This window comes from Anabrus simplex, chromosome 1 (genome assembly GCF_040414725.1).
Source record: "Anabrus simplex isolate iqAnaSimp1 chromosome 1, ASM4041472v1, whole genome shotgun sequence".
In the NCBI taxonomy this organism is placed as follows: Eukaryota; Metazoa; Arthropoda; class Insecta; order Orthoptera; family Tettigoniidae; genus Anabrus; species Anabrus simplex.
Genome location: NC_090265.1, coordinates 453,116,961 through 453,130,246, shown reverse-complemented (window position 1 = coordinate 453,130,246; position 13,286 = coordinate 453,116,961). Strand labels below are relative to the sequence as shown.

The following is a 13,286-nucleotide window of genomic DNA, read 5'->3' as shown; positions in this document are numbered from 1 at the left end:
CTTGACAGCATGGAGTCAGTAAGCTTGATGAAACTTTCATGTGAAATTTTTATCAATGCTTAGACCATTCTGTGTAGAAGTCCTTATTAGTGCAGACTGTTTTCCAAACGCTTCCACATCTGGACTCTGGCTTGGCTATTACAGTGCATTGACTTTCTGCTTAATCAGAGAGCTGATAGAAACATTGTAAATGTAATCTCAATTTTAAAAAAAGACTATTTTCCTAAATCAGGAATTTAAAAGCAAATCATGGAATGTTAAAGAAGGTATTGACATTGCAGAAAAAAAGCTAACAAAACCAACCTCAGTTTGCACAAACATTTAAAAATTCACTCTTGTTTGCACTACTTCATTTCTGAACAACATTCCACACTTTTTTCACATTAGCACTTAATGAATCCCACTGGTGCAGGGATGGCGAACCTTTTCCAACTAGTGTGCCATTTTAAGTCTGCTTTATTATTCTCAACTCTCAACTGTGCCACTTGTTATTTTCCTTTAAGAAATTGCTACAACCAACAACCTCCCTCCCCCAACCGCGACTTCCTTTCCAAATTCCAATTATGTTTCATAATATTTATTTATTTTATTTATTTACTGATTTATTTACTTTTAGATATATTTTTTGTAAATACATTTGATTGCATGTTCCGTGGTCGTATTTTGCAAATACCGCAAAAAATTTTTTTTTAAAGATGTAAGTTTTTAGAATACCTAATATTATTTGTAAAAATATAAATAATAAGCTTCCATTGTAACACACTTCGTCAATAAATGTTATTACCGGGCGAGTTGGCCGCGCGGTTAGGGCGCGCAGCTGTGAGCTTGCATCCGGGAAATAGTGGGTTCGAGACCCCTTGTCGGCAGCCCTGAAGATGGTTTCCGTGGTCTTCCATTTTCGTACCAGGCAAATGGGGCTGTAGCTCAATTAACGTCATGGCGTTTTCCTTCCTACTCCTAAGCCTTTCCTCTCCTATCGTCACCATAAGACCTATCTGTGTTGGTGCAACGTAAAACAAACTGTAAGAAAATAAATATTGGATATAAAAATGAAAAATACTAATATTGCCAATGGACTTCACTTCCTCCTTTAGCTTTATTATCTTCCTATGTTTATAGTTCTTATGCTCAACATTTACTTATTTCTCCCTCATCACATCTCCACAAGAAAGTCAGCTTTCATCAAAACATACTGCATACATCTGGGAGTTATACAAATTAACTTCCAATTGCTCAGAAACTTCTTCACTCATTCTCATTATTCTATCCTTGACAGCAGTTCAGCTGGCTGGCATTCCTTTAATTCTGTTAATTATTTGTTGTTTGTTAGGGAAGTGCTCAAATAATGTGTCGGACGTTTTTCAAGAACTCACCGTCAGAAAGCGGTTTTCCATGCATGCTGTACTATCCAGTGAGACAGATATAACAGCCGCACTGATATTATTCCTAGGGTGGATGTATGATACAAAAGAACTAGTTTGTTTTGTGTAGAGTTCGATATTTTGTGAAACGAACTCTCTTTCTTCATTTGGCATGGAACAAACATTTGAATGATTAGTCTCGAAATGGCGCTTACATTAAATGAGGGGGAATACAATTGTTTTTGAACGCATGGCAATACATATTTCTATTATTCCGAATTCCCTTGTCTACGGTTCTTGAAAAATCCGGCCATTACCTTTGTTAAGTTGCTGTTCTTTTCGGCATTGAAAACATGTTTGCAAGGTCCGTATATAAAACCACCAGAAAACGACACTTATCTCACTTGACTTTCAGATCTATCAGTGTAGCTGTGTTGCCATATTGCACGTCCGAATGGAACAAGTATTTAGATTTTCGATATTTATTTCTTACTCGTGAAGCACTATAAGATATGTATTGTCTATAGAACAAGACGTATATTAAAACATTATTATGTTCATGTGGCGTGCCACCGAAATCATGTTCGCGTGTCACCTAGTGACACGCGTGGCATAGGTTCGCCATCCCTGCACTGGTGGATACTCTGACTTAAATGTCTGGAAACCGGGCGAGTTGGCTGTGTGGTCAGGGGCATGCGGCTGTGAGGTTGCATCCAGGAGATAGTGGATTCGAATCCCACTGTCAGCAGCCCTGAAGATGGTTTTCCATGGTTTTCCATTTTCACACCAGGCAAATGCTTGGGCTGTACCTTAATGAAGGCCACGGCCGCTTCCTTCCAACTCCTAGGCCTTTCCTATCCCATCATCGTTATAAGACCTATCTGTGTCGGTGTGACGTGAAGCCACTAGCAAAAAAGAAAAGCTTACTTTTCGCATTAGAACCATAATGTTATGAAAGAACTCTAACGGCAATTTGAACTATATTTGGTATGGTTAGCAGAATTTACGGGCAAAGACTGTACCTATAGCATTATTTAGAAGTTAAAGGATCCCTGTTCCTTTCTTATGAGTTTGCCTCTCATCAGTTGTGACTGGAGATGAGTTCATGCCGAAAAATATTCTCTCCTCCAAAGGCCCATTATCAAAATACAGTATCTTATAAATTTTGTGTAGGCCTACCTGTCTTTTTTTCTGGTAGATTTTTAACCATTGTTTCTGCAGTTTTATAACATTCTTACTGCTTGAGTCCAGATAAGTGTTTGTACAGTCTGTGTCAGATGGGAAGCTCTTTCCATTGTGGTTGTTTTTATGAAGTTCATATATCTTGGTCTGCTTGAGTGATGTTATATAATGCAGTGAAATGTTCCACAGAGTGGTAATGTGTTTGGTTGGAATAACTTGACAACATAGCAGGCTTGTTGTGGAAATTCTTTGATCTAAGCCTCTTGAGTCAGTAGTTTTGTGCTGTATTCTGGAGGGGCTGAATTTTATTTATACAGTATCCTTTTGTTTTCTTTTCAGCTGAATCCAGATCGTGCATTAAATAGACGTGCTCCTGACAACATTAAAAGTCTCTCACAGCCCTTTGATCATGAAAAGTTCAATTTTACAAAAGTGAAAGATGTTGAAATTCTGTTTCAAGTCAAGAAAGAAGGTGCTCCTGAGAATATTGATGATGACCAAGTTAAAGACTTCATCATTATTAATGTTAGTCCCTTAGAATTTGGTCACTCACTGTTAGTTCCTGCACTTAAGAGCTGTCTGCCTCAAGTATTGACAGTACACAGCCTCGAACTTGGAATAGAAGTGCTTTTGCTCAGTGCTTCACCGTAAGTAAATGTATTTATCCTTAAAATTAACATTTATCTTCTGGAGGATTGTGGGGTAAAGTCATCGTATGTCACATTGAAGATGCTTGGGTACTAACGTACAAGATGCAAAAGCGGAGCAAAGCCATCTTTGCAGGCTGTGAAGACCCTTGGAGTAGTGGAAGGTAAAGGCTTCCATTATTTGTAACCTTTGCCTTTGCCTGGGCTGTCTTTGCTCTCAGGAATTAACCCAGTACTCAGTTTTGGTTCAGGTTGAGTGAACCTGAAGGCCATGCACTGCTCCAGAATTGGATATCTTCTTTCTTAAATTTTTTGGCTACCTGATGGGGAATTGAACCCAAGTGTCTCCAGGCGCACAGAGCACACTTTTACTGCCTCGGTTAGGCAGCCCCTATCATTATATCTAGGCCTACTTCCTTCTAATTCTCATGGGTTCATACAGTGAAAAAGTCAGTATTAAAGTTCTCATTCGTAGACTACTGTAACTTTTGAATGCTATCCTGTCTGTCAGATTTCACTGAGTTTTCCTCACACATTTAAGGCTGACACTGGAATAGTAGGCTACTTTATTTCAAATGCTGGGGTTTTGTGTGTTAAACTCCTAGGCCCAAGTAATTACTGTTGTATATACTACTATGGACATTAGGGAAAGGTATCATTTTCAATCAGTCAATCAGTCATCAACAATCTGCATTTAGGGTGGTCATTCAGGTGGCAGATTCCCTATCAATTATTTACCTCGTATTTGCATTTATTTAGATTTTCTTAAATATATTCAACGGACTTGGAAATTTATCGAACATTTCCCTTGACAATTTATTCCAATCCCTTACTCCTCGTCTTATAAATTAATATTTGCCCCAATATGTCCTCTTGAATTCCAGCTTTATTTTCATATTATGATTTTGCCTACTCTTGAATGCTCCACTCAAGCTTATTCTTCTACTTATGTCATTCCATGCCAACTCACCACTGACAGCTCGAAACATACTACATACTTCTTAGAAATTGTACAAAATTGTGTTGATTATCTTCCTAATCAATACTCAATATTACATGCAATTAAGATGAAATTTCAAATAGACATGTTTCGACCCGGCATAGGGTCATCCTCAGTAAAATATATATAGTAAACTAAAATCATTAGACACACAATATGAAGTGCTTGAGCCAGCTCAAAAACTGTTTTAATGAGCACGACCTCATAATTTTAATTTTCATTATGTTTTTTTAAGGAAAAGCTTTTTAACAAGCACTTCATATTGTGTGTCTAATGATTTTAGTTTACTATATATATTTTGCTGGCATGACCCAATGCCAGGTTGAAACATGTCTATCTAAAATTTTATCTAAATTTGATGCAGTATTGAGTATTGAGTAGGAGGATAATCAACACAATTTTGTACAATTTGTAAGAAGTTCAACTGTCAATACAGATCTAACATGAGATTTATAGTCTGTAACATACCACATAGTCGAGTATCTTGTGTCCTTACATTCAAGTCTTCCCAGTCGTGTCGGTGCAAAAAAAAAAAAAAAAAAAAAAAAAAAAAGTCTTCCCAGTCCAAGGTTTGCAACATTTTAGTAACACTATTCCTTTGTCGGAAATCACCCAGAACAAATTGTGCTGCTTTCCTTTGAATTTTTTCCAGTTCTCTTATCAAGAAGTCCTGGTAAGGGTCCCATACACTGGAGCCATACTCTAACTGCGGTGTTGCCAGAGACTTATATGCCCTCTCCTTTACATCCTTACTACAACCACCAAATACTCTCATAACCATGTGAAGAGATCTGTCACTTTAATTAACTACCTCATTAATATGATTACCCCAATGAAGATCCTTCCTGATATTAACACCTAGGTACTTACATTGTTCCCCATGAGATGCTATCACCCCCATCAACACAATAATTAAAACTGAGAGGACTTTTCCTTTTAGTGAAATGTACAACTTGACTTTTCATTCTATTTCCATACATACCATTGTCTGCTGTCCATCTCACTACATTGTTTAAGTCCCTTTCAGTCGCTCACAATCCTGCAACTCATTTACTACTCTGTACAGTATAACATCATGCGGAAATATCCTTATCTGTGATTCCAGATCTTTACTCATTATATATAAGAACATAAAGCTCCAATAATACTGCCTTGCGGGACCCCCGTCTTGATGATTACAGGATCAAGTAACGCTTCACCTACTCTAATTCACTGAGTTCTATTTTCGTCATTAATGTCCCACGATCTACCCTATCAAAAGCCTTGGATAGGACAGTAGTGTTACAGTCCATTTGACTTCCTGAATCTAAAAATATTGGCTATATCTTGCTGGAATCCGACAAGTTGAGCTTCACTGGAATAACCTTTCCTAAATCTGAACTGCCTTCTATCAAACCAGTTAGTAATTCTGCAAACATGTCTAATATAATCAGAAAGAATGCTTTCCCAGAGCTTACAAACTACAGTACACATGTCAAGCTGACTGGCCTGTAATTTTCTGCTTTATGTTTGTCACCCTTTCCCTTGTACACTGGGGCTACTATTGCAACTTTCCATTCATTTGGCGTAGCTCCTTCATGCAAACAGTAAGATATTTCAGATATGGCACTATATCCCAACCTATAACCTTTAATATATCCCCAAAAATCATATCAGTCCCAGTTGCCTTTCTAGCTTTCGACTTTTGTATCTTTCTATAAATGTCTGTATTATCATAAGTAAATTTCAGTATTTCACCATTATTAGTTGCCTTCTCTATCAGGACATTATCTTTATATCCAAGTACCTTTACATGTTGTTGACTGAATACTTCTGCCTGTCCTCGCAAATACACTTCCCCTGTTCATTAATGATCAGGAATGTCCTTCCAATGCTCCGTAAAATTCATGTGGCTCCCAATTATGTTTGCCATCATGTTGTCCTTAACTGATTCTTTGCTGAATTCAATTTCCTAGTGAGCTCCTTCAATCTCTCCTTACTCCCGCAACCGTTCCTAACTCTATGTCTTTCTAATCTGCACTTCCTTCTTAATTTCTTTATTTTCCTGTTATAATATAATGGGTCCTTACTATTCCTTACTACTTTTAAATGCACAAATCTGTTTTTACACTCCTCAACAATTGCTTTAAACCCATCCCCTAGGATATTTACATTTTTATTTACCATTTTCCATTGATCATAATGGCTTTTTAAAAATTTCCCCATTCCCCTCTTTATCAACCATATGGTATTGTTTAATAGTCCTACTTATAGAACATTCCTTTCTAACACATTTATTTTTAACTCTGATAAAGACTGCTTCATGATCACTTACACAATCTCTCATTTCAGTTTCCCTATAGAGCTCATCTGCTTATATCAGCACCATGTCTAGAATATTTTCCCCTCTAGTTGATTCCATCACTTTCTGATTCACTTGTCCTTCCCATAATAACTTATTCACCATTTGTTGGTCATGCATTCCCTTCCCAGTTAACGTTTGGCAAGTTCAGATTATGTATAACAAATTCCAACTTGTACGTTTGGGAAGTTCCACCTTTCCACCATTTTAAAATCTTATGATTTTCTTAGATTACAGTAACATTAATTTATTTTAAAAATTTGTTGTTGATGGTACATGATTCATTTATTATATATTTATGATAAAGGTAATTGAATATATGAATAAAGGCAATGATATATTTTACGTCCAGCTGTTTTTTTTAAAATGCTATTTGTTTGGGGCGTCGACCTATAGAGATCATTTACCCCAACTTGCACCATGTGATATGAACCTGCGTGTAATTGGAAGGGAGTAAGTGTAGAGTGTTAAATGTGAGGAAAGGAACGTTAAGGACGACACAACCACCCAGTCCCCAGGCCAGGGATATTAATAATTTACAACTAAAAACCCCTGACCCAGCCAGGAATTGAACTGGGGGCCGCCGGGTGACAGGCTGCATCGAAATCATCTGACAAGTTCAAGCCCAATTCATGAGGATGAAGTTGACTAGTTTTATGAGCATTGAATGACATCATAGTGAGGGTCAACAACAAGGATAGGATAGTGCTAATGGACGATTTCAGTGTGAGAGTTGGAATTAGAACTGAAGGATAAGGAGGGGTGATTGGTAAATGTGGGGAAGATATGAAAGCTAATATGGATGGGAAGTGTTTGCTGGTCTTCTGTGCTAGTATGGGTTTAGCGTTATTGAATCATACATTCTTCTAGCATAAGGGAGGGTAGAGGTACCAGCTCCATAATAGACTATCTTAACCAACTGTGAATTCAAGAAATCTGTTAGGAATTTGCAGGTTTTCTTAGGATTTTTCAATGGTACAGACCACTGTCTGATCTATAGTGAACTAAGTATCTCTAGGCCTAGGATAGAGAAAGTGAAATCTGTCTGCAGATAAATAAGGGTAGAAAATCTCCAGGACTAGGAAATTAGAATTACATGGATATGATTAGTGAAAAGTTCCAAGCAGTGGATGGTAAACAGGTTCAGGGTACAGAAAGAGAATGGGTGGCTACAGGGATGCTGTTGTAGAAACAGCAAGGGAATGTCTAGGAACAGCTGTATGTAAAAAGCGAACTGCATGGTGGAATGATGAAGTGAGAGCAACTTGTAAAGTTAAAAAGAAGGCATATCAGAAATGGGTGGAATGATGAAGTGAGAGCAGCTTGTAAACGTAGAAAGAAGGCGTGTTAGAAATGGCTCCAAACAAGGACTGATGCAGACGGGGATTTGTATGTAGATGAAAAAAAAAAAAAAAAAATCAGAACAAAACAAATAGTAGTTTAATCCATAGAAGATGGGAAGATTTTGGTAATAACCTGGAAAGGCTAGGCCAGGGAGCAGGGAAACCTTTCTGGACAGTAATAAAGAATCTTAGGAAGGGAGGGGAAAGAGGAAATGCATAGTGTTTTGGGTAATTCAGGTGAACTCATAATAGACCCCAGGGAATCATTGGACAGGTGGAAGGAATATTTTGAAAATCTTCTCACCATAAAAGAAAATCTTACTGGTGATGTCACGAACAGCTGAGTTCATGGAGAGGAGGGCAATGATGTTTCTGAAATTATGCTTGATGAAGTGGGAAGGATTGTAAATAAACTTCATTGTCATGAAACAGCAGGGATAGATGAAATTAGACTTAAAATGGTGAAATATAGTGGGAGGCAGGGATGAAATGGCTTCATAGAGTGATAAAATTAGCATGGAGTGTTAGAAAAATACCTTCTGATTGGACATAAGCATTAATTGCTTCTATCTATAAGCAAGAGAACAGGAAGGACTGCAGCAAATATCGAGGTATCTCATTGATCAGTATTGTAATAATCACTATTATCTAATTAAATATGAATAGAATAAAATAATAAAATATGCCATGCTGTTGGGCAATCACCTTGTAATTAACTTATTGATTACACATATAATAACCGAAAACTCTAATACCAGTTACAAATAAATGTAACAATTATAGGGCGAGACTCTTGGATATCTCTAGGGTATGGGGTAGATAGCTTACTTGACAGCATAACATATAATAGGTTCTGGGAAAAGGATATTGTCATTTGGTTCCAAACTAGAATTTGGGATTACCTGTTTTACCATGAAATAAAATAATTAACTGCACTTGATACTAAACAAATTATACTCTTAAATTTTGATTTGAAATAGTGACATTTGCTGCGATACTGAAATTACAATATTAAACTCTGAAATTAAAATGGAATGAAGTTCTAGGCATTCCATTTAAAATGCACTTGGTCGGACATTTGAAGTCTTCGTACAGGAAATTTATCCCTCACTGGTTAACATTACAGTACCTTGGACACTTTAGGGGTCATTGTGACGTATTCCTTGGAACTGGCATCAGTTGTATTTATCTCAAACCTAATTTGGTGACCTAGCCTACCTTCACCAACGAAAGATAGCATGGCCTATATATACATAAGCACACTGCTCAATCAGTTTTACATGTAGTCCACCGCACTGTTAGTCTACATCTCTCACCGGGCGAGTTGGCCGTGCGCGTAGAGGCGCGCGGCTGTGAGCTTGCATCCGGGAGATAGTAGGTTCGAATCCCACTATCGGCAGCCCTGAAGATGGTTTTCTGTGGTTTCCCATTTTCACACCAGGCAAATGCTGGGGCTGTACCTTAATTAAGGCCACGGCCACTTCCTTCCAACTCCTAGGCCTTTCCTATCCCATCGTCGCCATAAGACCTATCTGTGTCGGTGCGACGTAAAGCCCCTAGCAAAAAAAAAAAAAAAAAAAAAAAAAGTCTCCATCTCAAAGACTGTCTCGGCCTGCTACAGGTCCAGAACTCACCAGAGAGCATCGTACATCTTGACCATGTTTGGCTGGACAGTACAACAATGGGATTAAGTGTTGTTCAATGAATCACGATTTGGCCTCCAATCACCTGACGGAAGAGAGAGAGTTCAGAGAAGGCCAGGAGAAAGGTATTCCCCTTGCACATTCTCATTCAGGATGCCTTTTCAGGGTGGTTCTGTGATGGTATGGGCAGGAATCAATACAGCAGCAAGGACGGATTTGGTCCTCGTGGAGAATGGGAGCCTTACCGCACATCGGTGTGTGGAGCTGGTGCATGTTGTGCCTTTCGCTCCATTTATTGGTGATGATTTTACACTAATGTACGCCAATGCACGCCCACATGTTGTGAGAATTGTGCAAGAGTTCTTGGCTGAAACAGGGACTCGTGCTATGGCTTTGCCTGCTCGAAGCCCTGATTTGAATCCTATTGAGCATGTTTGGGACCAGCTGGGGAGAAGACCCCGTTAGCACTATCCAGAGACCCTACAGGACCTACGGAATGCCCTCCTGGAGAATGGGAGATGATTCCTCAACAGGATATTACCGTATTAATCAGGAGCATGCCTGAAAGACAATTAAATTGAAATAACAAATAACGTAGTTCAACCTATTCGATACAGGTAAATAAGAAATGTGGTGTTACATTCCTATTTAATTATAAGCGGAAGCGGTACCGGTTTCGACCCCAATCTGGGTCATCATCAGCCGAATAAAATGCAAAAACAATGGATAGGTAAATAAGAAATTAAAGAATGAGTCTTTAACAAAAACAGTTGAAGAAGCAATATAAGATAATGGGGATAGGCACTGCGCGATTTTAAATCGTAAAATCTAGAAGAAGTAGGTCCGTCACTTAGGGCGCAATCTTCTGAACAGTAGCACAACACACGCAAAGTTCGGCACTGTGTCTCAAAATGTTAACGAGAAGCGGAGAACAGTTAAGTGAGCCACTCTGCATATATTATTATTATTATTATCAGGCGCGAAGTCACAACACAATTTAGTAAATATGAAGTCCCAGAATTGTGTAGAAGTCGAAGACAAGTCGCTTGATTGAAGCAAATTGCTAGCTCCTGAAGATCAGCGCAACATATTCAATGTCCGGTACTGTGCTTTCAAATGCCGACGGAACTCGGTGAATAGCTTAGTGATCCAGTCTGTAATTGTTTCAGTCAACGTCAACTGTTCTAAAGAATCTGCAAGATCCTAGTTACATACTTCAATTATAGTAAATTGTATTTTTTATATACGGTGTATATATATATATATATATATATATATATATATATATGCATTTTCGCAACTGAAACAATTACAGTCTGGATCACTAAGCTATTCACCGAGTTCCGTCGGCATTTGAAAGCACTGTGCCGGACATTGAATATCTTGCGCTGATCTTCAGGAGCTAGCAATTTGCTTCAATCAAGCGACTTGTCTTCGACTTCTACACAATTCTGGGACTTCATATTTACTAAATTGTGTTGTGACTTCGCGCCTGATGATAATAATAATAATAATAATAATAATAATAATATATGCAGGGTGGCTCACTTAACTGTTCTCCGCTTCTCGTAAACATTTTGAGACACAGTGCCAAACTTTGCGTGTGTTGTGCTACTGTTCAGAAGATTGCGCCCTAAGTGACTGACCTACTTCTTCTAGATTTTACGATTTAAAATCGCGCAGTGCCTATCCCCATTATCTTATATTGCTTCTTCAACTGTTTTTGTTAAAGACTCATTCTTTAATTTCTTATTTACCTATGCATTGTTTTTGCATTTTATTCGGCTGATGACCCAGATTGGGGTCGAAACCGGTACCGCTTCCGCTTATAATTAAATAGGAATGTAACACCACATTTCTTATTTACTTGTATTGAATAGGTTGAACTATGTTATTTGTTATTTCAATTTAATTGTGATACAGTTCAATACGGAACATCATGAAATTTTTATCTATACATGCCTGAAAGGTTGAATGCCAACACTGGTACAAGAGGTGGCAATACACGCTTTTGAAGATGCGAACAGAGGTCCCAGAGATTGTCTCTGAGGTCTGTGAAGTGAAAGTGTATAACATCAAAACAGAAGTAAATTACTTTTTTGAGCTTACTCAATATTTCCTTGAAATGTGCATCAGTGGCTTAATTTGTTCAATTTGTTTATAATCGTCTTTTCTTTTCATTGTTAGACACTTAGATGGGACCGTACCACAATATTTTATCATAAGATAGTGGAATAATGTCATAAAAGTGTCATATAAATTTAAAATAAATTTCAGTTTTGAAAGGAATTGAAGTGTCACAATGTGTGAGACAGGAGAAGTGCCATCTAATTTTCGGCAGAATGTTGTACCTATTCCCAAGAAAGCTGGTGCTGACAAGTGTGAAAAATACCGCACCATTAGTTTAGTATCTAATGCCTGCAAAATTTTAACACGTATTATTTACAGAAGAATGGAAAGACAAGTTGAAGCTGAGTTGGAATAAGCTCAGTTTGGCTTCAGAAGAAATGTAGGAACACGTGAAGCAATCCTGACTTTACATCTGATCTTAGAGGATCGAATTAAGAAGGACAAGCCCACATACATGGCGTTCGTAGCTCTAGAAAAGGCATTTGATAATGTTGATTGGACCAAGCTATTTAAGATTCTGAAGGTGATTGGGATCAGTTACCATGAACGAAAATCAGTCTGCAGTGATAAGAATCAAGGGTTTTGAAAAAGAAGCAGCAGTCCAGAAAGGGGTGAGGCAAGGCTGCAGTCTGTCCCCCGTCCTTTTCGATGTTTACATAGAACAAGCAGTAAAGGAAATCAAAGAGACTGAGCTTGATAGCTGCAGTCGCTTAAGTGCGGCCAGTGTCCAGTATTTGGGAGATAGTGGGTTCAAACCCCACTGTCGGCAGTCCTGAAGATGGTTTTCTGTGGTTTCCCATTTTCACACCAGGGGCTGTACCTTAATTAAGGCCACGGCCGCTTCCTTCCCACTCCTAGCTCCTTCCTGTCCCATCATCGCCATAAGACGTATCTGTGTCGGTGCGACGTAAAGCAACTAGCAAAAAGAGATCAAAGAGGAATTTGGAAAGGGAATCACAATCCAAGGAGAGGAAATCAAAACCTTGAGATTTGCCAATGATATTGTTATTTTATCTGAGAATGCAGAATATCTCAAGAAGTTGCTGAATGGTATGGACATAGTCTTGGGGAAGGAATACAAGATGAAAATAAATAAGTCCAAAACAAAAGTAATGGAGTACAGCCGAACGAAGGCAGGTGATGCAAGAACTATTAGATTAGAAAATGAAGTCTTAAAGGAAGTACAGTACAACCTCGCTTAACCGGTACCCGGCTTAACCAAAATGTTCTTGCAAAATTGTATTTTAATATTTTTGTTTTTAACCTCTCGTTCTTAGCTGTCGATATTGGTAATCTCTTGCTATATGTGCTGAGAGCTACTTGGCAAACCCTATTTTTATATTATGACACGCCAGAATGCATGTGTAGCATAAAACAAAACAGTTTCTTACGCTGTAGTTTGTTCCATAACATTTTTTTCTTGAACAAGTAGGAATTATTATTACTGTATTATTATTATTATTATTATTATTATTATTATTATTATTATTATTATTATTCTTCATGAAGATTATGCAGACGACTCAGACCTTGACAATAGCAGTTCTGAGAATTAAGTTACAGTAGATGATGGATTTAATGCTTTGGAGGTAAAATTGATTTTGAATTTTTATTAAAATACAGTACCATATACCTTTTT

The 13,286-nt window shown here is 37.9% G+C and overlaps 1 protein-coding gene across 2 annotated transcripts in view; it reads left to right on the top strand.

Annotated features, from left to right (window-relative positions):
- Positions 1 to 13,286, top strand: part of LOC136856941 (GDP-D-glucose phosphorylase 1) — a 149,829-nt gene that overhangs the window by 26,495 nt on the left and 110,048 nt on the right. For both annotated transcript variants that reach the window (XM_067135216.2, XM_067135214.2), the window contains exon 2: positions 2,883 to 3,190. In XM_067135216.2, coding sequence (XP_066991317.2) covers positions 2,883 to 3,190 — 308 coding nt within the window. The remainder of the gene's footprint in view (positions 1 to 2,882; positions 3,191 to 13,286) is intronic.